Source organism: Spea bombifrons, chromosome 6 (genome assembly GCF_027358695.1).
Source record: "Spea bombifrons isolate aSpeBom1 chromosome 6, aSpeBom1.2.pri, whole genome shotgun sequence".
Lineage (NCBI taxonomy): Eukaryota > Metazoa > Chordata > Amphibia > Anura > Pelobatidae > Spea > Spea bombifrons.
In genome coordinates, this window is record NC_071092.1 from 43,133,131 (window position 1) to 43,159,745 (window position 26,615).

Sequence of the window (26,615 nt, forward strand, 5' to 3'; positions counted from 1 at the left end):
AATAGAATAGCTGGTTTTCTTCTTACTCTCCCATCCAGTCGTTAATTAACAAATATTAATATGCTAATTTCGGGGTCTTATTTTGGTAACGGTACTGGAACAATCGGTTCAATGGATTACCAGTTACAAATATTTGGGCACCATGGACATTTAAAAGAAAACAAGGCAAAATACAATTGTTGTCCGGTTCGAGAAGAAACCGATACATTCAAACCTAAGCACAGCTACTTCCAAGAATCACACGTTTGGTGGATTTAAGATTTATTTGGATATCCATTTTCTTTACAGTATTAGATACTTTTTGCTTGGAAACAGCAGGAAGGAGTAACAGGATTTTCAGTGGTGCTATCATATGTAATTTCTTTTTGGGTGTTGCTAATGAGCAGACATTTAACACCTTGTTTTCCTTACGTTAGAAAATTAGCCAGACACCACATTGATGACCCCTGCCCTTTTTTGCGACCTTTGCAAGGTCATCTGACCCCCGTCGGTCCCGCGCTATGGGTTCTTGGTTTTGAGACACCTGTTTGTGTGTTTTGCAAGAAGTCTAAGTGATGTTCTGGCTGACAATGGAAACACATTCCTTAGCGGCTTGTTTGGTGGTCTGCGGCTGCCCGTTAGTAAATTGGTAGTTGACATTTCATGAATTTTATTTATTTAGTGTTAATTAGAAATTAGAATTTTTTTAATATTTATTCTTAAAGCTCTTGGGAATGTCTAAATTTTAGCCAATCGGAAGCATTTTTGTATAGTAATAAAGTAATAAAATGTCCAAGCAGTATCGTCTGACATCAGCGACCCCCAAAAATAGAGCAAATGGGCTTTTTTTATGGTATCTCACTAGTACCAACCTCTTCTCGCCCCATATGGAATTCTTGTTTAAGTAATAACAATGTATGTAATAATAATCAATAATAAGTTGTATTGATTGCACAGAGCAAAGTGGCGCAATGAAGGCGTCATTCTGTAGAATAAAATTACATGGCATACCCATTTGGCGTGGAGTAGGCAGTTGTGTTTATTCACAAAGCCTTGAAATTGTGGTTTTTTTATGAATTATGAATTATTAGAGTCCAACACCAACGCATTTCGCATTTCTCCCAATTTTTAGTAAAATTGGAGAAGTGACCGTTAAGAAATCTCACCAATTTAACTTCTTTATCCAGAAGGTCTCATCTCATCAAAAATGTGCAAAACACAGTGAACAAAGATTCCTTTTTGTAAAATCTATAGTGAGTCCATATTAACCCTTGCTAGCCGGAGCGTGGATTTCCTTTCGCTGTTATGTTCTATTATGTGTTGCCTTTAACTACTAATACATCACATGGGAGGTGATAAAAATCGAGCAATACGGAATAATTATGTCAATTCAAAGCCAGGCTCGGGTCAAACGAGTGTCACTGTGTCTTTGTCCTGCGTTTCAGCAAAATGACTGCGTCGCCCGGTGAAACGCGGAGCTGCAGAGGGTTTATAATATACAGAGAGAAAGCCGTCTTAGCAGAAGCAGGCCTGGGTTAAACTGACTGACCAGCTTGGAAGTGATTAGTAATAAAATTTTAACAGGCGTCCCTATGTGCGTCTTTCTGTCAGTTTTATGAGGCCATTTACTGCCAGAGATATGGGAAGGTCTTAAATCTCATTTGACCGAGGGGTCTGCATATAGCCGAGTCCACTGTGACAGTCGGTAGCGGGATCTGCCCCTGGAGGTAGTTAACACAAAAAACAGCGGGAGGAGGAGGAGGACAAAAAAAAAAAAGATACGTTAGAAGAGGTTATGAAGGAAGTGACATGAAAAAGAGGCGTATTGTAAAAAGGATATGCAGCAAGGAAAAGGAAATAGCGTTACATTATTTAACATTTATTCATATACCGCCAGCAGATGCCGCAGCGATGTTGCAATAAGGCACAGCGACATTATTAAACAGACGATTTAAATGACATTAACACATGTTAAAACTTACCGGTACAGAAGGAGAAGAGAGCATCGCCCTTACAAGCTCACAATCTAATAAAGATACACTTAAGTCAATATGGACATGTGTTTGAGACACGCTCAGCCCATGAACTTCCAACCCTAGGCTGTGCGTAGCGGATGCAAAAAAGGAGCCTATGGAACGATCAAGAATCAAGGACATACCTTGTGACTTTGACCCACCGCAGGCATTCAGCATTTAACGTTATATGGAGAAATGAACTGATAAAGAATTCCGGAGTTTGACACTTTGTGACAATAATGTAACTGTAGGCATACTGTTTTTTTCTTCAGGACAAGTAAATCTTTTAGCCTGAATAAAAAAAACTGATTTTTATATCCCATTTGGGGACTGTAACCCCAAAAGAAAAAGATTTGGGACCTGGTGGCGCTTCATACCTTGGGCTTCAAAAATACAAAATACTGGAATAAAAATAAAACACTCAAGATCTTTCCATGGAAGCACCGCATCCCGGACTGAAATATAACATTTCTAGACAGACACTAAAAATGAGGGAAAATGATGGGAAAAAAGCTTTGAAGGGAAAATGGGTAAAAGGTTCATTATAAATAACAATGATGCAGAATTTGAGTTAAAACTGGAGCGTGAGAAAGTGTTGATCATTGCTAGTGTTTGGCGTGTAGCGGCTTCATACTCGGGGGTTAATGCCGCGGAGAGACATCGGTCTTTAAACCCTCTCACCGCTGTGTATTTGCATCAGCGCCAGATCAGCAGAAGCGAGGACGGCCGTGCTAAAATATTCATCACGGAAAAGATGCGAGTCATAATCAGTGATCGTTGGAGAGCCGGGGGCATCGTGCAGTCAGGGGACCGGCAGAGCCATGAATAATTTGGGTCCCCCGACCTTCCAACCACTTTTCACCTCGATCTTCCAGTCGATTTATTGCGGGGTTTATGCTGTTGTGCCCGGCAGCTCACTAGTTAATTCACAGTCAATTTCCTTATTCCTTTATACATATTTTGTACGATTTTTACCGTGCCACCATTTTTCATTGGAAGTCTTATACCGGGGTGTATGTTTTAGTATTTGAAAAAAAAATGCTGTGGTTTATGTTCAAACCTGATAATTATATAAATGGGGGCTGTCCAACTATGGCCTTAAGGGCCACAATCTGGCTGGACTTTCTCTGACCAACATAATCAAAATAATTATCATGAAGCCCACTGAGGGCCGTCCTGAAAGCCTGTTGTGTTTGTGGATCTGGTGGGCTGGAGTTGGACAGCCTTGATAAGCTAGTTTCCTAGCTGAAAACTTTGTTATTTGCCTATAGCCTCATATATCAAGCAACTAGTTACAAGAGTTTTATGTATCAGAACGACTCAAAGGTGTTCTCAGAAGGTGTAGATCTTGCGATGAAGGTGTAGCTCTTGTATAGAAGGTGTAGATCTTGTATAGAAGGTGTAGCTCTTGTATAGAAGGTGTAGATCTCGTATAGAAGGTGTAGATCTCGTATAGAAGGTGTAGATCTTGCGCAGTAGGTGTAGATCTCGTATAGAAGGTGTAGATCTTGCGCAGTAGGTGTAGATCTTGTATAGAAGGTGTAGATCTTGTATAGAAGGTGTAGATCCTGTGAAGTGTAAGCAAACTAACCTTTTGCTTTCAGACAAGGGATAGTCCAGAGGTCAAAAAGTCAGCGCGTCCGTGGAGGTGAATTATCGGTGAAACTAATCTGGCAGGGTTGGACTCTTTGTGAGTGGGGTAACACGGTTACTGAAAAGGAAGTCGGGGTGAGTGCGATGCTAAACCAATTAACGCAGTCTAATCTTGCCTTCTCAGCACCAGAAAGCGCTTAATAATGTGTCAGGCCTCAAGCACTTCTGTGTCGGACAATTCTTCAAGGGTCTAATGCCATTGCCCTAACTAAATTAGCCACTTCTGCAGCGAGGTGAGCGTAAGGTTGACTGCCTCTTTAACACATCTTCCAGCTGAGCGATGCATTGACCCTTTGAGTGCCAGAAGGGGTCCGAAGCGCAGCCCGTACCTTGATGTTACCCGAGGGGATTAAATATTTTGCTTGTGTAGAACCTTGCCAGATTCTTCTCCAGGTTCTACTGCTGCACTGACACCAATATTTAATAATTAATAAGCAGTCTGGTCTTGATTGGGAAAGAGTGATACTATTTTCATGTGATGCTGTAATTAAGGATCAGATAGAAGTCCTTTCTGACATGTTTTGGTGGCATTGGTCAGCTTTCTGTAACAAGGCATCTTGAGGGTGTAATCTGTTGGATCATGTTATATGTTCCGGTCTGCAGGACTTGTAACTGGGATTCTATTCCACCAAACCATTCTGTATTGTCTGCAGCTCCAAGATCTTAAACCTGATCCTGTCTTTGTCTTCTGCCTGATCACCTCCTGTGCATCTGATTCTTGTCCCTTTAACAACATTTAGAAAAATCTCCGTCTTCTTCCATCCATCTACCTATCATCGTTATGACCACATGGGCTGGTCACTAATTTTGCTTTTAGTTTTACCATAAATTAAAGATAATTCGACAGTCATTGGTCAAAGATTGAGTTGATGACCCGAGGGGTCAATCCAAATGACCTTGAGTGCTGGGCCATTCTAATGTGTACCCATCCTTGTTTGTTGTGGCTACAATAGATTTCTATGGTTAATGCCAAAATGATGGCTATGTATTTATAAAGAAAAACTCATGCCAAATAGCATAAATACTAAAAAAAAAATAAATAATAATAATAAATCTGGTGTAGTCGCTTCTGGCATTGTCCGCTGTTACCTGCATCTGTATTGAATTCGGAGTCTGCATTTGTAGCCGTGTACTGATTCTAAACCCTTCCTGGCAGAAAGTTAAAAGGCCTTTTGCGTGATCAATAATAGTAATAATAGTTATCGGACGATTGTGTGAAGACCTCAGAGTGTTGGGAAAGAGCGGCGGAGCAGCTGGGAATAGGAGAGAGCGTGATTATTTATGAATTCATAATTAATTATTAGTTGATTAATAAAGCGCCATCATGTTTAGCAGCATCATACTCACGAATAATCTAGTTAAAAAGAAACACACACACATACAGAGTATTAATATTAGATCTCTTTAACCATTTGCGTTCTGGGAGCGTGGTCAGATTTTAGGGGTGCTGGACACCCCTCTTTATTAAACATCAACTCATAGGTTCTGAGGTTCCCAAACGCACATGTGGATCCAGTGTAGTTGGATATACCACGGAGATCATGTGAGTGGATCCTGTGCTGTTAATGGATCCTGAAAATCCACTTTGAGAATTACCGTTTCAAATTGATCATTTGATATACGTATATATAAATATATGTACTGCGTATTAGTTCTGTTATCATTTTTTATGTGTTAGCCTCTTGGAAACATTAAAGTAGCCTTTGTTCTAGATAATAATTCTCGAATGTATAACCTAACCATTGTTTTTACCCACTGCCAGCCAGCGTACCCCTAATCTCCATATCTCTGCCCCCTCTCAGTACCTCCGTGACCCTCAAATGTGTGCTAAAAAAAAAAAAAAGATTATAAAGACTTATTAAAATGATGATGAGTCTCCTTCTGAAAGGAGAAAATCTCTCCATTCATAATTTATACCCTCAATTACTATTAATAAAGAAATATTTCAGCAGAAAGCCGCCTGGGAAAATTACACGTAACATTGCATTAACATTCTGTTTGAACATTTTCATCACATTTGTTATGGAGTTAATAAGAGGGAACGGCTCCTCTGACTTCCTTGGTGAAATTATGGGCTCACTATGATGGTTTAATCTCTTAGACTTTATATAATATATTCACTTTACTAATTGAGCTGTTGCAGTCTGCAGGAGCTGATGAGTAAAAAAAGACAATGTGAAGGATTTGCTGCGATTCCCTGGCCAAGGCGCTGATGGGCAAACCTTATTGATACAAAGTAGCGATAGCGCACAATATGTCGTATAAGGGCCGCCCAATGTCATTTATTTCGCTATTCCATAGGCACTACCACGTTGGACAAATATAACGATCATATTGATTTCAATAGAAATCACAAACCTATGGAGTGTCACTTTTATATATATATATATTTTTTAAGGATTTTGCCCCGTATTTATTATGATGGCCCAACAGCTGTCAGTGTAATATTTTTTAAGACCTGATCACTATATATTATTTTGCATTTTCTTGATTTTTTTAAAGTCTTGATTCTTACGGTGAAAATAGTTAATTATATAGAAAATATAATGTTCTCGGATCTGATATTCGGTATGTTATCCTTACACTGCGTGGTGTAATTGCGTCCCAGCTGCTCTGTAAAGCTGCATGGGACATTAATTCATTAAGAATAAATTATCGGTTTTGTTTGTTAATTCTGACTTGGCGCCACGGTTGTGAATCACTACCTGCTTGTTTACAGGGCAGTTTTAAGCCTGCTCCCATCAGAGGTGGTAGAGATGAAGCCGCAGTTTTAAGCCTACTCCCATCAGAGGTGGTAAAGATTTTTTGTATTCAAAGATGTTAGTTGTAGTCAACGTAAGCTTTTGAGGATTTCAACTCCAAACTACCCCTCCTGATTCCAACGGAGCAGAAAAGACAAGCACATTTCATTTAGCTGTTTCCAAAGCAGATGGCAGGATATCTCTTTTAAAATTCCTGGAAGATAAGCCCTGAAAAGGTTAATATGATGGCGGCTCATTTAGTGTCTGTTGAGCCAACAAGTAGTTAACTTTGTCCGATCTATAAGGGGGCTTAGACGCGATATTCTGCCTCGGTGGGAAATCAAGGCGAATTCCTGTCTCTTAATTATTATTTTTCCCACACCTCGTCCACGCACACACATAACTCTATTGGAAAAACGATTTTTATACCCATGGCATATTGTCCGGGTGTGATATAAAATCCAATGACATGTGACATTTGGTAAAGGTCATTTCTCCCATCAGGATTCATTAGTCTGCTTCTGAGTAGCAGCCCAGGAGGGTCTGGGGTTTCTAAAACCTGCCCCACCTTTTCCATACCTCCCAGGTCACTTATCTCGTCTCCGTGTCACGCACTGGGCTGGCGCCACTCTTAGCTATTAGCCTGATACTAATTGCAACGATATTCCTTTAAAATGCTAACAATGTCCATTTTCTTTTAACTTCAATGAAATTATAATTTTATTATATTCTTTATTTTACAATTGTTCTTATTTGTGTCGATTGAAATAAACACCATTTAGATTGTAAGCTCTTACAATCGGGGACCTCATTACTGCTTGTTTTGTGTAATGTTAATTATATAGTAAACGGAAGGACGCATGATTATTATATATTATTATTCTTCCAGCACTATATATATATATATATATATATATATATATATATATATATATATATTACATTAACTTTATATTTTGACTGATATTTGTAGACTGGGTTTATCTCATGGTTTTAGACACTGCAAAAGTGGGTGACGTGACAAACAGACTTAACCCACTGAATGCCAGAATGGTTTAAAGTGAATGGCACTCAATGGGTTAAGTCTGTTTATCACTTTACTTATTTTTGGAGTTATTTTTGCACAGGCTACGTCTATACCACGTCTGTGCAAATGTAGCCCCTCCAGCTAACTGCTACTCCAAGCACCTTTAGCCTCAAAAGTTGGAGAGCTCCGAAACAAATTAGCCTTCTATCTGTTACTGGTAAACAAATAGTGCGTGAAAAGCTGAGCATGATTGGAGTTGCAGTCCTAGAACAGCCAGGGATGTTCAGCCCCAATATATAAACTAGAGGGTTGTATCTGCTTTATCCCCATTGATTGTCCAGGTCTGCCATAGAACCTGAAATTCCCCCAGCAGCTGAGGAGTTAAGTATTACATTACTGGTACTCCACAGGTTAAAAGCGTGCGGTTGCAGAGATTAAGACTTCATTGGCAAATGCAGAGAAGTGACTTATGGGCATCACAGCCTATAATTTGTAATTGCTTGTTCAAGCAGCCACAAAACAGGTTGTGGACAAAGATGCCGAGAGAGTTGTACATCAAAAGCCGTAATGTGTTATCATCACACATCAGTGCCGTGTGACCTCATATTTATATCCAGCAGACCAAGTGGAAAATCACCCTGCTCAGCCTTCTCAGAGGGGGGAAACTATGTGTCCGCGAGCCTGCGCGTCTAGGAAAGCTGGAAATGCTCCAGAGTGGTCCAAGGCAGGGCTGATAACCTAAAACCAAAAAGAACAGGGTCACCCCGTTTTGGGCTGTCACTCAGCACCACACAGTCTGAGGTCCCCAATCCGTCCAAATCGCGGTGAGGTCTCTTCTGTAGCCGGGAGACATGGACCATGATGTCCTTCCAACACTGGCCAGCACCACTCAGCCAGGTCAATGCATCCTGGACAGCTGGATTATTCCTAAAATAACTGTTAAAAGAAGTAAAATAATTTAAAAAATGATAGAAAATCTAAAAATACTGTGTCACATGCATCTGGATTCCACTCTTTCGGGACCAGAGAGAGGGGTCGACCACTGCGGTCCGGGTCAATGTGTTTAAAGGGGTTTGGGGTTTAGAAGAAGCACGGGTTTGGGGTTCTTCGTGCAGCGATATACCTGCGCATGGCACGAGCATTCGAGATGCTGCTGTGAATCAGGCAGTAAATGTTCACAGGAGCCCGGAGGGGCCAGACGGTTGTGGCCTCTTTGACATATCGGCAGGATTTAAAGGTTTGGTGGGCATCTCTTCCTGTGCACGCCTGCGTTTTTGCAGGGGGCAGTTTGTGGTCTCTCTAACGGCTTCCCTGCACAGGAAGAGTGTTCTGTTCTGTTATTAAGCTCTTATTCTTCTCCCAGGTCCTATGACTTTTTTGTTTCCCTTTTTAGGGGTGGGGGGGTCACATGTACTTCTGAAATCTGTGTCAAATCTAATATTACCTTTCTATAGAATTTTTTGGTATGGTTTTATGGAATTTAATAAACCCAAAAATCCAGATCTATATTCACAAATCCACTATATCTCAGTAAAACACTCGGGCCAAATCACCTCCAGTAAGTGGCTTTGGGATCCCTCAATGGAGTGCACGTTGAGTTCATTGGGGGGCTTCAACCTTGCAAAAAAAATCACAGAATTCAAAATTTCCTTCAAAAACTGTAAAAATGCAACTTAAATCTAAACCGAAGCCCCCAAATATTTTTTCGGACTGTCCTTTTAACATAACATCTCCCCCCCCCGCTCTCTAAAGCCATATCCACACCGGTTAAAATGGTTCTTCCTACCCTCGTTTTTTTTTTTTACGAGGCTCTCTAATACCTGGAACGTTAATCGTCTCAAAGCAGTTGTGAAAGTAATGACCCGCCCAGCGTTTACTGACACCCACCCGAGTTCATACAATGATTCTACAATCTCTCACCAAGATTATTAAAAGTGAATTGATTAGTTTTATGTGCGCTGGTTTGTAAGCATTACCCCGAGAAGCTGTTGGGGCTGGGAAGCCGAGAGGTTGAATAGTCGACCGGTGGTTGTTGGTTAGGTGTTGGGGGGGGGTTATGGTTGAAGTTGACGTGTAAAAAACATACCGCTAAAAGTTAATTACTTTTTTACAACCCCTGTCAAATTCCAAACCGAGCCATAAATTCATTAGTCCCCAGAATTAAGCACATGCTGTTGATTATTTGCCATAAACAAGATAATTTAGCTGTTGATTTTTCTCCTTTTTATTGCTTACTGCAGAAAACAGAGGGAGAACTGAAAAAGATTTCAGTTATGAAAGGGGGGGGGGCTTTTGGGGTGGAGACCGCACTTATCCAGCGCTTTGATGAACATGGAGCAGTATTTTTAACCCTGTCATTGCCGATGTACACTGTGCCACAAAAAATTATATTCAACAGAGGTTATAATGTAGTGCCGATAAAAAATATAATATATATATACCGTATATATATATATATATATATATATATATATATATATATTACACACTCATGATTAGTTTAGAATAAGAACACCTATTTGTTGCTTGTGGTACCCGCAAGAAAATGCTCTTCAGGAATTTGCAGAGTGAATTATGGGTGCTGTTAAGTGGGGGTTTAAACAGTTAGTTTACATAATTTATCCACGAGTATAAATGTGTTTGTATAAAATTGAAACTCTGTATCTGCATGTCAGAGTTCTAATTTAGAATACCATGTAACAAGTGGAGCATCATTGCAGATCACATCTAAAGGGTTAAAAGGGCTCCTCTCCCTACTTGCAGGTATCTTAAGGTTGTAGCTTCTTATCGCCTACAAGGCCGCCAGACAGGTGCCACTGACCCTATTAATTCCGCATTCATTTCACTAGCGTTAGACCTGCCACTGTCTCCTTTGGAGTCGTTCTGCACAGGAGTCAATCAGAGTTGATCTACAAATGGATGCAAGGTTCAGGACGTGTTTGCCGTCTGAGGTGTAGCGGCTACCTCTTCAGTTTTGTATCTACCTGTGTATATTTGACTTCTATTAAAAGAACAAGTAGCATCACTAATTAAGGGCAAAGTGCAATCTGTACAAGTATTTTCGATGCCACTCGCGTTTAGAGAACAGACGCATGTATTCGCTGTAACACGCGGGGCAGGGGTAGATACTCACAAGGTAGACCTCCTGAAATCCCTTGGCCTCTCGGTTGCCAATGTTTCTAGTATCTGGGTAACATCTGTGATTTTGCGAGTTATTCAAGAAAAGGTTACCTTGTAGGCATCCTGCTACATACCCGGGATCGGTGCTCCCTGTAGGCTTGATTGGAAATGCTTAGTATTCCAACTCAGAATATCCCAAATGTTGTATCTAGAAACTCTTGATAGCGAAAGGTTTTGAGGGTCTTTGTAGGAGGTCATCTTCTGAATTTGGCCACGTTCTGCACAGCTTAGAAAATAGTGAATTTGCTTATTGTCTAGCTAAGCAAAATTGTAGAACTTGTTGGGGTTTAGTGATTGGAAGGTGGCCAGATATCTTCACTGGATTCACCGTGTAGTTTCATGAAACCCTTTGGTCCCCTTAAGGAAGTACTTTCTACCCGATCCTGGTTAAAGGGGACATCTGGTGACCCTACCCTTAGAGTTAATAGGGCAATCCACTCCCTCCCAGTTTTTTAGATCGGTAGCAGGGTTTTTCAGCTGCTAATAACTTTATGACCTTAAAGCCCATTTATTTTATCTCACCGCAGTTTGTTTATGCACTATTTATATGACACAGGACTACCTGCCAAGTCTGATTATTGATCCTGAAATCCTAAAAAGGGGACAAAGAAAGTGGCGCCTTTATTGTTTCCATCAGATCTCAAATGTAAAATATAATATGAAATAAAAATGGATTTTATATGCAAGGTACGCAGCCTGTGGTCGTCTATGTGTTGGCGTTTCCAAGAAAGGTCAGGGGGAATAAAAGTTCGTTGATAGCCTAACCCCTAGCGTTCCTCCAGGCAATGGAGATATTTTTTGTGTCTTATGGCAAAACGGTATCTTATAAATAGTTGGATCAGATGGTCAGAGACGCATTCAATTTGAACTGATAAGGACTCGAAAGGTCATCTTCTGCCAGTGTCCTTCATGGGCAGAGGGATCAGTATGGTAAAGGGAACCGTTGAGTTGGGGCTCCTCTATTTTATCTTTTTATTTATATTTAAACCTACTGTCTAATTATGTTTTATCAGAATTTCTTTCTTAAAAAAACCCATAAATGTGTTAGGAAACTCAGAGCTTAATTTAACTTGTTACCCTTTGCAGAAATGTTTGCGTCGTGGTGTTTTTTAAGGCGTCGGATACCCCGTTGTGCGTGCGTTAGAAAGCACTAGTACACCAGGCTACCTTGTTACACAGCAGGTAATTGTCTGTGTTCACTGATGGGCTAATTTGTGCTCTGACACTGCAGCGCCGCGCATGCTTGTGTGCTCACCCTGCGCCCTGCAGGTTGTAAATACAGAGTGTCAGAGAAGCCTGAAAGGTTTATAGCGGAGGCCGAGGGCTATGAATCATATGGCTGTGTCAGAACGCGCGGTAACCTGTCCCCTTTGTTCCCTCTCCCGTGTGGTTTCAGACAGGGACCCTGTAGGCAGCCATTCCCTGGCCACCTTCTAGTTTGTTTTATGGGGAAGTGAAGACGTTGTAAATTACGCAGGCTTGGCAGCCTGGTGCCCAGATGTGCCCTGAGGGGCCTTTACTTTCACTAACGCCTAAAGGACAGATCCAATTTAACCCCCCGAATATTTTCACCCCTTTATATAGATTAACTGGGACCCCTTATAAAAATGCATCATGCAGGGCAGGAATGGTTTCAGTGCAGCCCCGCAATATACATATCCCATAAATGAGCCACATATCTGGTCCTTAATAGGCCACGTTCCGATTTAGTGTGTGGAATTGCAAATGATTCAAGGTATAGGGGAAGTATAACTTTGTTAATGTTTATGGAATCCTCTTCATACACCTAGGCATGGTTGTTGACGCGGAAGTAGAACGTCAGTTGACATACTTTAATCACATAATTGCAGGAAATCAGAACCACACACCCTAAGTCCATAGGGCAGCCGTCGTATTATCCAGTGGAAAACATCTGTTTAACAGACTTTTTGCCTAATTAAGCAATTAGGTAGACCCACAATGCCCCAGTGCAATATGTGGCAGGCAGCTCCACCTTGTTTGGTTGTTGGAAGCCTCTACAAAGGAATGGGGGGGGCGATTTGTAGAGTGTTCAGGAATGTAAAATCCTGGTCTGTGATCGGAGATAGACAACCTCTGGAACTCCATCTGCTAGAGCCTTAACCCGGCACCAACATTAGAATCTAACTGTATCGGTCCATAAGTAATTCATATAATCCACGCACACTACTGAAAGTTTATTAAGACATTTTGGGTTTTAGTTACAATGCCGGCATCGCTTACATTGTTACGAAGAGCTAATCTCAGACAGAACTTGCTCTGTCTCTGCCAACCTCAGATGGTACCGTGCCAGGAGGAGTTCGTAGTGGCGTGTGTGACGTGACCACTAACACAGAAGCTTCACTGTCCTGCGCAAGCATGTTTTGGGTCTACGGCTCTATTGTTCACAACACAATATCAAGCATATCACAAGACTTGAAGAGCCCATGGGACAGAGACCTGTGTGAGATGATTCAAAATTGCTGGCCTTATCAGTCATCCCTCTCAACGCTCCACAACATTCGTAACCTCAGCTCTTTTTCTTTACCACCTCCTGTAGTGAGTCTTGCCAGCCCCACGCAAAAAAATATAATTTATCTGTCGTGATGCCACTTCCATCCATGCTGGATACTCAAACTAGACCCACCTGACCCACCTCTATTTCTGCTTGTAGTACCAACTCCATTCAGCAACTCAACCTCGTGTCTACATCCAGACCTCATTAATTGACACGCTGATGCTTGTACCACCATAAATAAAGCTCCTTCTCCAACAACCCTAGGAAACACACGTCACATTGTATACTGGTAGGGTTGTTGAGACACGTTACTTTATAGAAACAGTGTGACGTCGTTAAGTGTGACTTAGGGGTCCTGGCACAGTTATCTGCTTAGTGTTTGGTGTCAGGGTAACAGTGTTTCCAGTAGGTTGGAGGGATGCAGGGTGATACATCATTCAAATACCCCCCTCCCAAGGGTAACTACGCATCTCTGCAAAGCGTCAATATTCTGAAATGAGAAGCTAAATATTAATGAGGAGAGGGAGCTTCGAGAGACGCTCACTGATGATCACAGCCAGGATTTTTCTTTAGAAGGGGTTAGAATTGTTTGCTATCGATCTCATTGAGTTTGCGCCCAATACACACATTTTACCAGTAATGTCTGATCTGTAGGTTACGCCAGATGTTGACAAATGTTTTTTTTTGGGGGGGGGGAAATTCTGGAGTAAGAGGGACACATTCGGGAGCTATGAGACAACAAGGAATGAATTTCATTGAGTTACATTGCATCATATCAGCATATAGTAAATGACAGGGCATGCATAATAACTACTTCTTTTTTCAGTAACCCCCTCCAACATTCTATGTATGATGTCTTCTTTATCCCCTTAAGGACAATGGCCGGTCCCTAAACCCATTGAAAACAATGCGTTTTGAGCCCGTACATGTACGGGCTTTTGTCATTAAGGGGTTAAAATCTTTTATTAAAAAACCCAGGACTCCTAAGATTAGGAGGTCTGTTCACAGACCCCCTGAAATTGATCTGCAGCTCCCCCCGGGGTCCTGGGCCCATAGGCTGGGAATCCCCTTTGTACGTAGTTCCTAATTGACCCATGAAGCCCCTGATCTATACTCTCGATGATGTTTAAATATACTGGATTTCCAGGGCATACAAAACATGACATAACAGAGCTACATTTTATTATTTCTGTTGCTTTACAGGATTAATTTAAATATTTCTTCTTTGTACAAACATTTCACAAAATACTGTATTTTTTTAAGAAAAAAATTGGAGACTATGTTGCATTTTGTGTACAGATGAGACAGCTGATTTACCTTTGCTGTGTTAGGTTTCATTTTACATTTTCTTGGATTGTATTTTCACAGCTTTGCACGGTGATGGACTATAATTCCCATCATGCACAGCTAATCAGTGGTAGTTGAAGTCCACAGGATAATGGAAATCAAAGTAGACATCATAGGGAGTGTTGAGAGCTGCAGGGCGCGGTATAAATGAGAGTTGTAGTCATGTTGTATTATGACTTGGTATGTTGTCTGCAGTATGATGAGACTTGGTGTGTATCTGGCTGAGTGTGCTGGGAGCTGTAGCCCACAGCAGCTGCAGTGCCAGAGGCTTGGGCCATGCATTGGAATCCAAGGTTACGGATCTAAAGACTTTTGTCTTGTGCCCCTTGGGAAGTGGTCCATCAAACCGCCTGAAATTGGTCAGCCTAACGATTTACGAGTTTTTCCTTCTTTTTTGACGAAATAACAGGTGTTTTTTTTTTTCTGAGAGCTCCTGGCAAAAAGGATTCATCCAGCTAAAGCCAAGAGGGCTTAGTGCTTAAATGGTTTTCTCCCAGGCACAGAAATAGCACTTGTCAACATTCATAGGCTTTACTAAGCCTACAAGACAAACAGATTCACCGAAAGAAAATAGTGCGGGCACGAGAAAGCGGGAGGCAGAACGAGTGGGGAATCACAGAACAGAGCCCTCTAGTGGCCATCGCTGGCTGCGCATGTTGCTGCAGAAGTAGGAAGGGTTTTTTATATTACATTTAGGGCTTCATGTTAAGTACGTCTCTTCCTTTCTGTGCCCCTGTCAGGTCCGTGTAATTACTTCTGCACCACCGGTATCGATTTTCTGTCCGGAAGTTGAATGAGAGCTGGCGTTCCAATGTTTGGGATGCAGGTTCATTCTCCTCTCCTGTTGCCCTCTTCTTACTTCGGCTGTATTAGGTTTTTAAGACACTAATCTTTTTTTTTTTTTTGCACTGAAATTCAGTGAGAGAGTTCCATTTTACCACTTGTTTGTCAGAAGAATTTCTCAGCACCTCGTCTTTGGGTTTCTGGGGACTTGGGCATGGGGTTCTATCACTAAACTCAGAGCTCTAGCTATCGGGTTAGTTAAAACTCAAATAACTCAAGTACAGCTTGGCTGCACTTGACTAGATCTTGGCAGATACTAAGAAGCAAAGTCATTCTTTTCCAGACCGGTCAGGGATCTCAGTGATTTCTGACGATTAGAATTTTCTTTTAAATTAATTGGGTTTCGGATGAACCTTGTAGGAACCCAGCAGCTAAGATGGCAGACTCATTACCCCGCAGTAGTCGATGTCAGCTCTGTCTTTGGTGGTCCGCATGTACAGTTCCAATACGTGGAAACTTGGTGGATAAAACCCAGAATCTCCAGGCGAGATCTGAAAAAACTAAACAATTTATTGCTTATGCTTACTTTCGGTACGATCTGGTTGTGTTGGTCACTTACTAGCTTAATGAACCAATAACATTGTAACGGATATTATAAATATGTGAATATCACGTAGAACTTTTTGCTCTTCACTCCATCAAAGAATCCCGCGTGCGATGCCTGCTGGTTAAATTGTGAGGCACGTTGTGTCCCCGTCGGTGGGAAACTGCCAAAAAAAAATAAAGAAATTATCATTTATTTCCATTGTCTCTTCCTATTTACTTGATCCACGCATTATTAGTGTTTGCTTTTAATTATCACCTAAATCTCCCACCTTCATTTCCCCTTCACTCTGTTGTCACCAGCATTTTTAAACAAGGTGGGGGGGGGGCACTGCTTATGTATTGTTGTGATGACATCAGGCGGAGAAGAGCTCTTGTGAGCTTACAATCTAATGCAGTACAAAGGTTGATGTCATGGCGGCATCAACCCTCTTAACCCACTGTGTGCTGTAAGGTTGTGCAAAACAATCAGTGGCACACTTCTGTGTTATTTGAAGGGTTAAACACATGGCAGCAGCTGTTAGTAGCCCTGAAATGGTAAACGTATCAGCTCTCCCAAATTCCGGGCATAGAATGCTTTTGGAAATCCTTTTGTCTCCTGCATTCTTCACTTTCCTTTTTAAGTAACACCATCCTTTACCCTTCTGCTTACATTACCCGCTCCCCGCAAGCGATATTGCCTTCACGCGGAATCTCTCTCTCTTTTAGGCTTCCCTTCTGTGACTTCCCTTATCTGCTAACCTGTTGTGGTAATGAGCGCTTTGCAATAGAAGCTAAATGAAGCTGATTGCCCACTGGTGTCTGCCATTAGTGGTAATTAGTAAAAACATCAGAGTACAAACAGTGAATTGGCTCCAGTAATTAATACGAACACTCAGCCATGTGGAAAGGGAATCGGGGAGAGGTACGCTGGAGGTTGATGACTCTGGGTCTGCTTGCGAAATTGCTTGCAAGTTTACAAGAAATGTTCCCAGCTACTCGAGTCGCTGAGTACTGCTGAATCGCATATTTACTCATTAGGGAAGGGAATTCATTTGTGCCGCGATAGGGCCAGTTGGGGGAAATAATGCACCATCACATTGCGTTAAATGATAATAATATAAAGGCGCATGCATATCTTGTTAACCCCTCTGTTGCCAGACTATAGAGAATCTCGTAAAGCAGTGTTTCTCTTTATGAGGTGTTTGCCGGAAAATGAAATATTACGTTGTTCCCATTAGTAAGTCCTGATCTTAAACAATCGAACTTGGGTTTTCATTATGATTTCCATACTGGGACGCCTTACAAGCTTTTCTTTGCTACCCCGAATATTCCTGCAGAATTCGTCCTGACCACAATTATCTTTTTATTTATATAGCGCCAACAGTTTACAGTAATATCAAAATTTTATTTCCTAAAAGCGCGTCATCTCACAAATTTCTTTTCATCGCAAAGACATACGGAATACATTTGTAAAAAAAAAAAAAAAGAATACATTTATAATCTATTTAGACGTACCCTCTGATACGGGCAAAAAAAAATCCTGCTGATTCAATTACCCCCATAAAGGTTAAATGTTTATGTCATTGAGAAATTAATGTATATTCTGCTGTCGCCTTTCTTGTTTGTTCTATTAACCCACTTGCTGCCAGAACATCTCTGTAATAATCAGATGGTAACCTGCACCCCCAATTCCCATTGCATTTGAAAAATGATTCCGCTAATTTAATAATATTTAGATTTTTAGCGTTTAACCTGTTAAGTGACAGAAAGCGCGGCCATTTAAATGTTGAATCTTTGTGGGTGTGGCTTGCGGCATACGGCGGGGATTAAAATTAATGAAACAGCGGCCCTATGGCATTCCCATTATCCTCTGTCCCACCCTGTCCTCACACACACATTTCTCAGGTCACAGCTTGGGTAATGGTCTATTAATTTGCTGTATTCTCCCCTGTGAGTCAAAACTCAATTTCTGCCAGAGAGCCCAGGAGGGGTGATTGATGGCCACCATCCTGTCATCTCCTTTTGCTTCTCTGAGCGGGACTCACCCGCCTGTCCGCTCATCCCATCCACCCCCCCCAAGACACCATCCCCAAGAGACACAAAGTAACACCGGCAAAGCCACCGCTCCTTTCATACCACAATCACAGCAAATTCTCGCCACAAGAGCTTACAATATATGTACCAAGGCTAAATCCTGTAATAGACATAAGAATTGTGAAATGCTGTTATCTTGTTATCTTATTTTTTTTATAGTGTGTGCGAAATGCATTGGCCGGGTTTTTGTCTCATAATGTTTATAGTAAATGACACACTCTCATTATGGACCCTGAGACCACTGTCATTATCTGTGTCGTCACTACATTCTCATTCTCTGTCTCCCTGTTCCTGATTTCTGTGTGTCTCTGTCCTCCTGGGTGTCCTTACGTGTCTGTCTTTACTCTGTGTGTCTCTCGGACCCTCTTCTTGTCTTGATCCCTGTTGCAGTGTTATTATGTTGTCTGTATTTCCCTTTCACCGTTATTTTATGCTCTTCTCACTTTCCTGTTGTCACCCTCTTATCTCTATTCAAATGCATATATTCTTTCATCTTGTTACCTCCTCTACCCTCTCCTTAGCACTCACGACGGGGTCGTCTTGATGCACGAGGCCCCCGTCAGAAAGTGGAATTGACAAAACCTATAGAAGTGTGGCTTGATACATATTAACTTTTATTTTGTTTAATCAACTTAATCGAAAGAAATGTATTTCATTGTTTAGCTCAATCCATTGCATATGTTAGAGATCACCCCCAAACTCTTTTCCCTTAGAGCTCATTAAAAACGCCAAACCACCACTGCTTAAAAACCAACCAATCTCTCTGTCTCTCTCTTTTCTCCCCTCTCTGTTTCTCCTCTCTCTCCACTTCTCCTTGCCTCTCCCCTCCCATCTCTATCTGCAGTTCCCTTCTGCAAGAGGTCCGGATGGTTCTGCCAAAGGAAAGTTGAAGGTCTGCCATTAATTCAAGACTAAAAATGACAAATTCTTCTTCTACGACAATTAAATGAAGTCAGTAATTGATGCTAATTGATCTTCAGATGAGAGGGCTCTCACTAGAACTTCAGACACTACCCTCAAAAAACACAATAGAGGCACTAAAGCAGGTTTTTATACCCTGACTCCCTCTTTGCTTCACTACATAATTGTCTTTTTACTGGCAGATTTCCGTTCTGAGTGATCCTGTAACAAGTTTCACTGTCAGAGCCAGGAGAATCATCAACTTGTTGCTTGTAGTGATTTTTGTCGATACAGACTGTATATTTTCCAAGGTCTGTTGAACATTAAAAGGGTTGATTGCATTTGTTCATTTTTTATTTGTCCTGTTTCACAATATTAACACAATATTTATAATTGTTTTTTTTTTTTTTTTTAACTGGGGTCAATGGTCGCCTTATTTGTGCATACAGCTCTCTTCCCAGTTTGCTACATAAAAATAACAAGAACATATCTTTGTAATGAACAACAGAAAGGCTGGGCATTAATCCTCAGGGGGACCATCTGACTCACGGAGGGTGATTTGAAAGGGACTAGAGCAGTTAGTTTCTAAGCTCTGCAGTAAAGCAATCGGAGCCGTAACCGCCTCTAAGTAGAACCCAAATTCACCAAACCAAGGCTTTGGACAAGTTGAATATTCCAACCATCTAACATGACTATGCGTTATGGAGGGTCAATGTCAGTGAGCTGCTTCGGCAGTTGCTCATACAGAGTTGGCCCTGTATAATGCATAGTTAACGCGGGGAGAGTTCTTGGCAGTGATCTTATTGCTTTAACCATACATTATCCAGGGCCAACTCAGCCCTTTAAGCTGGAGAAGCTTACTGAGATTGGCCCTTCGTAATGCATAGTGATGTTGGTGGCTCGGAATATTCAACTCTCCTGCAAAGTCACGTCTTGGCTCTCACACTTCATTATATTGCCCACGGATGGGCTCCCTACCAACCTTCAATGAGTATATTAAAAAGTAAGCACTCCCAACAGGGTAGAAGTTGCCAGATTTTTTTTTTTAAATTTCACTCAAGACCCTTAATACTTTTGGGTATATTTTCCCTTTTTTTAACATGCAGCTGCAATTTAAAAGGTATCCAGCAAGCAACCTGAAATGGGGAAAAAAAAATGTTACTTAATGAATAGCACCGTAAATAAATCATCAACCGCTTAAGAAGTAACCGTTATTTGAATAACACGCCTGCCACGTAAAATAAATAAATATGGGGTTTAATATAATAGGTCTTTAAGGGGGTGAGCTTCAAATGTTGCACCTGGAATGCCTTGATCTATACAGGTGCATTGTAATATATCTATTTATATCTATTTATATTTATTTTTTAGCAGTGTTAGGAAATTAAAACTTAGCGGATCTTTCATTTTATTCTTTGGAGGTTTACGCATAAAAAAAAACCAAAAACTCAGAAATGTTCATGAAGCTTTTTTAGTTTCTATGGCAACAACCATTCAGGGCGCTTCCTTTTGTATCACATGATAAAAAACAGCTCTCCGCATTTTTACATGGAAAAAAATCAGGATTTATGGAGAAGGTTTGGACGTTGTTTCCAAAGCTGCCTTTAGCTATAAAAGTGTTCAGCGTATGTTTTAATACGTAGAACTCGACGTATCATTATGCAATCTCGGTATACAGCCTGGCTTGTATACGGCCATGTTTTAAGGAGCGTACGTATACAGGCACGTCCAGATGTGTTGGCCAAATCGACTGTTTCTGGGTAGCTTTTTCCGTCAGCCAGAAGCTAATAAGTTTTGCTCAAAGCGGCAGTGTGTGTGTGATGTAAAGGCCCATTTTCATGCCCACCACCCCAAGGTACCCCTTTAATATTGTACGCGTCCCTTCAGTTTCACGTTGAGATGAAATTTCCGACCGGGCTGCTTTAGCGAAGCTGGATTTATTGCAACAGCTGTGCGTCCTTACCACTTAATTTTTATAAGCTCAGTATAAAGCTCCACGGGGGGCCCGAGGACTCAGATTTTCTCTGCTTAAAATATTACAGTGTTAGCACTTACACCGGATACAAGAATGGCCTGTTGTTTTTGGGAGGGGGGCCGGTTGTGCACCCCCCCTCTCCGCAGCTCCCACCCTCTGCTTAATAGAGGGCTTTTCTTTAATCTTGAGCCAATTTGCCACGATCAAGCTTCGAAAGGGTTGTGATGATGGCTGTGTTCAATCCCTTCGTGCTGTTTCCTCACACATCTGACTCATTTACTGCGTGCAAAGGCAAAAAAAAAACACTTAACCCCTTTATGAGTGAGGTCTAGTTTAGTGCCAATTTGTACCGAGGAGAAGTAACCTTTGGGGTTAGAAACCCTGAACAGAAATACTCTGCATTTCATTAAAGAGGAGACTCTTGTCCGACTTAACGTTTAATTTACCTTAGTGCAACACCTGTAGCCTTTTCTAAAATATATTAATTAAATATTTTAAGTATAAGACATCACTTATTAAAGTTCTGATGCCGAATGCTTAAAAGAAGAAAATAATAAAATATCCCCCAATTTTTTTGTTAAAAAAATATTTATTTATGCAATTAGAATTCCATAAATCACGCAAAAGAAGCACTGTGTTCTGGGACATCGGTGTCACCGGCAAAACTTAAGGCTATTTTAGAACTACAGGTTATATGAGATAAAGTAGCTTTATAGGAAAACAGAAATTATGGTTGAAAACTGATTTTGAATAAAAATAATAAAAAAAAAATTTGGGAAGACTGGGATTATTCAAATCGTAAAAAAAATAAATAGAAAAAATAATAATTTGCCGGCCTCTCCATATGTAAATATATATATAATAATATAATGTATAGTATAGCTTGAATTAGGTACGGACTATATTACAATTTATAAAGGCATAAAAATACAAAGTATCGGTAAAACACCCTTAAATTTGGGATTATTTTGGGATTATGTTGGGGAATGGATTGTTTTTTGATTATAGCGCCGCTCTCATGTCTGATATCATGTCCTCTGTTGTAATTAGTGGTTCTGACAAGCTTAGAAGAGCGTGCAACAGAAATGTCACATTTAGTTTTCCCCGCAATGATAGAACACATTTCCAGAAAATGTCAGCTTAGCTTTCCATGATAACTTTCCAGAAAGTTAACCCTTGCCGAACCTCACATATTATTCCACTCTGTTATTACTTAAAATTCACCAATTATCAACCAGGAAAAATTGGATATATATAAAAAAATTGATTTTAATGTTTTAATTCAAAATTCACTTTAGAAAATCCTTATAAAATATGTCTGGCAGAGATTTACAGGAGTTGTAGTCCCGTAGCACCTGGATATCTATATTCTTTATATCTCATGGCGATCTGGTTGTCATGGATCATTATTAAACAGGAATCCATTTCCGTCCATTGCATAGTTTTAATGGATTAGACGGAGCATTGAAAACATTTTTGTTTTTTGGCAGCTCGCTACGGTGGGACGTCGAGATGTCTCTTGTTTCAGACTTATGTCCCCGGGTATAATTTTTCCCCTGAATCTCTGAATAAAAGGATACATTTATAGTTAAAAAATAACCTAGTATTTTGCTTCAGATGGTTTAAATGCAATAAAACAGATCTACCAGAATAAGATCATTTTATAAATTCCCACTAAATGTTTTATTGAAACGGAATATGGAACATCTACCTTAAATAATGTATCAGTAATATGAAATTTCAGAAAAAAATTTAAATATACACATCCATGAATCATAATCAGATTTTACTTAAGCCATTGTATTTAAAAAAAAAAATAAAATAAAAAATGTGCTTAAAATATCTGGCCGACTTATCCTACGGACCCCCTACGGCAAGGAAATCTCATGATAATCACTGTTTCTTCTAAATTCTTTTGATAAGCCTTGCTGGCTTGGGGCCTTCGGTCTGGACCCACTTTCATTTATTCTGACGAATTATGACATACATATATGTAACACAAGCCAATTTATCACGTCGGAAGGAATAGGTTGGGGAGGCCGTGGGCAGGACCGAACAGACAAGTATATTACATGGATAATGTATTTGACGTATTAATAAAACTAGCAGCATTGTTCGGTCTCGGGCAATGGGAAATGCCGATAAACTATGACAGATCACATATTGATGGGATCCAGAAGTTTTGAATCACGTTCTCTGCTCGTTTTATCCCATTGACTGATGGAAAATAATACCATCTGTCAGCACTTGGGGCAGGGGGGGTTCTGGTCAAGAGGCCAATTTGTCCAGACGTAAGCCTTAAAACAAAACCTTTTTTTCACGCGACGGAGGTGACAAGTCTTAGTTGGTCAGCGATTGTCTGGCAAGGAGGCTGTTTTTATTATTGTCTGGAGGACCACGCTGTATTGTTATATGTTCCTCCATTCATTACATATATCGCTTACATTGCGTTTCCATGGAGATTTATGGTTTCATTAAAATTTAGGGTACAAAAGTGGCTCTGATTCCCACATACTAAATGTCCGAAAACCCTTAAATTGGAAATTTTAGTTTTTTTCCCCAAACTTGAATACAATGGTTATTAAAATTACTTTGCTAGACTCTATTAAATATCCATAAGCTAACGCTCGGATTAATAGGGGTTGTAGGGTTTTTTTTTGTTACCTGGCGTGCCTGGCTGTGGCATACAGCTTTCATCATGGACAAGTGTCATCGTGATGCCATGGACAGCATGCTGTATTCAAAGCTCCTTTCTGTGTAGCTTTTACTTGTGCCTGCAGCTCGTTAATTACGGGAACATAAACTACGCCTGCGTAATATTCATTCACATGTGTGGGGGATATAGCGGGGCAGACGAAAGGGGGAGCGGAACGTGGGGCTATGAAAGAGGCCGTTTTCTTAATGTTAAACAAATATGGGATTCTTTGAGACAGAGGGAGGGAGCGAACTGTTCTCTGCAGCTCATTAAGCACAGCCATAAAATATTAATAGTTATTGTCCCTCTATTTATTGGTAATTATCCTTCTGGAATAAAATCTACTAGTCCTCAGAAATGTCTTTTAAGCAGCAGGTTTTTTTTATTAATCCAGTATTAATAAGTGAACATTAAAAAAAAAAGAAGGGCGACGTCTTTTTAATATAGCTCCCCCAATTCCCAATGTTGTTGCCCCCCGTGGCTCTAAGAATGTGGCACCTGTAATAAAAGGAACAGCTTTTGATGTGGCAGGACGGCTTGTAATTATGTCACCTGCTTGCCTTTTACTCGTAGTAATTTGGGCAGCTCCACCTGCACCGCCGGAAGGCACGATGCAGCTATCCCGATCAACAAAAAAAGGGACACGTGGCAGCTCCACAAAATAGTTTTAGAGAACCTGTTCAACCCATTTGCTGCCAGCAGCTCCAGAAGGAACGTTAAACACGTCTGCAAGAGTTAACATAGGGAGCTCAATTAAAAAAATCAAAGATCAACAACACTAGCGTCAGTTTTTATTATTTATTATCAAATTCCCAAATTCCCAAAATAAGAACTCTTACACTACGGTGTCTTTTAACAAAATACTTGGCATTTCTCTAAAAGTGTTGTGTAACTCGCCTGTTGATGTTGTATGCGCACGAACGTCTGATGCATCCTGAATCTCTATCTGGGATGCATGGAAAGGCACCGCTGTCCTTCAACTTCAACCCTTGCCAGGCTGTCCTCCCAGAATGACCCAACCTGTACAAGACATGGTTTACTTCTGAATTAACCTTTTAATTGCATTCAATCTTTCTCCTTCTAATATAAAAGCACAATAGCTGTTCTCGCTGGCCAGCGCTATTAATAAAAAAGAAAAGGTCCGGCTGCAGGAGACTAACCATTTATAAAGATTATTAAAACTTACTTTGCGTTGGATGTAATGTCTTTTAAAGGCCTTGTTCTAAAGTTTAAAGGTTTGTTTTTTTACCCAAAATGACTTAACATCTTCCCATATAATGTGGCATCAACGCCATACAAAATATTAGATCTATCTTAAGTCATTATAGTTTTTTTTTTTATATTTATGTATTGATGAAAAACCTGCACTCATCCACAACTACAAAAACCCATCCATGTTTAGCTAATCATTAGCATTTACTTATTTACTGTGCCTGTTTTATAATTACTGTTCTTCAACACTTAGCGCACACAATTACATGGGGGGGGGGAAATGATCGTCTCGCCATTAGCGGATTACGTTTGACAAACACAGGCTGTATTTCAAGCTGCTTTTCTCTACTTCGGTTGTTAGTATCTATTTTTTTTTATCGTCTTGATAAATAGACCTTCCCGCATTTCCCATTATCCTGGGAGAAGCTCACGTCTTGTTTAGTCCTGGTTTGCAGCACTGAGCGGGGAAGGTGTCACCGCATTTTTTCCTCCCCTCTTGAGTGAACATGCTAATAAATGTTCAGAAATGAAATGATTCATCCCTGCATGCCCTCCCCAGCATCCGACTAGTCCTTTTCCACTACCCCCCTATTTAATCAAGAGCTTGTCACGGCCAGGAGCAAGATGGCATTTTTGTGAAGAATCTCTTAGCTAAAAAATGTTGTCATTCCTATTTCCTTGTTATCAGTCTCCCTTCTCTCTCTCCGCTCCCCACCCCTCTCCTCTTCCCCCCTTGCCACGTCGCGTGTTGAGATTAACGCGGGATCATAGCGGTGTGTGTATCCATCTACGATAAACCTTATCCATTACCTAGAGATGCTGCAAGCCTGTCCCTCCTCACCTCCCCCATTTATCATCTTTAACTTTGACAGACGCACGCCGGGGGCCTTCGGATTTATCTTGTGGCGCATATTGTGGGGGTTATCTGTCAAAAAACAGATGAGATGGGGCGACAGCAGTAGAACGTGAAGGTGGAGGGGGGCAAAAATATCGCTGTCGTGAATGAATATCCTGCAGAGGTGGAGGGGCAAGAAATCAGGTGTAGCAAAGGTACTTCATACCCCCCCCTTACATATCAGCTGGAGAAATTAGGCCATCAGTCTCCAATGGCATCTGTTGATTTACTCCCGGGTGTAAACACAGCTCAGACAGAAACATGTCTATAGAATAAGCATTAGAACATCATTTGACATCCAGTCTCCCACCTGAGATTGACAGGTGACTGTAGTGATTGGCACTCGGACGCTTTACTCCTGGTTAAGATTAAATGCCAAGCGCTGCCCATTTCCAGGTTCCGGGTGGAATAAGAATGTAGAAGTCCAACATCGAAAATAATATTTTCAAATTAATAATTTCGCAAATACTACATTATCATAGAAATATATATATATTAACTTTTAGCAACATATTTATCTATAACAGTCTCACTCTCTCTCAATATATATATAGATATATATAAAATTAAAGATACAATTATTTGTCCGAAGTCATAAAATAAATATATATATATAAAATTAAAGATGCAATTATTTGTCCGAAGTCATAAAATAACAATATTAATTAAAATGTTTCTCTGTTCAATTTATAATTTTCAAGAAACTTCTGGTCCCTTCCCAGTTTTAAACAACCGGCCACAAAGCTTCCTTGTTCATGGCGCGGCCATATCAATTAGTAAAGACAGAGCACGGTGGCTCTGAAGGAGTTAAGGACGGACAGAAGTTCAAGGCCTGGTTGGATTTTATTTGCTTACGGTAATTAGGATGTTATGGCAGCTGCACATTCTGCCGGCTTGAGAGCCGCGATCTGTCCTCTCCTGAATATCAATAGATTCACCCAAACATAAAATATATATATAACCTCGCACCATATTTCTAGTTGGGAATTAGTACTTTAGTCAGGAATGCATTATTAATA

The 26,615-nt window shown here is 40.6% G+C and overlaps 1 protein-coding gene across 2 annotated transcripts in view; it reads left to right on the forward strand.

Annotated features, from left to right (window-relative positions):
* RNF220 (ring finger protein 220) overlaps positions 1-26,615 on the forward strand; it is a 117,959-nt gene that overhangs the window by 42,931 nt on the left and 48,413 nt on the right. For both annotated transcript variants that reach the window (XM_053468593.1, XM_053468592.1), the window contains exon 3: positions 18,764-18,811. In XM_053468593.1, the coding sequence (XP_053324568.1) occupies positions 18,764-18,811 (48 nt within the window). The remainder of the gene's footprint in view (positions 1-18,763; positions 18,812-26,615) is intronic.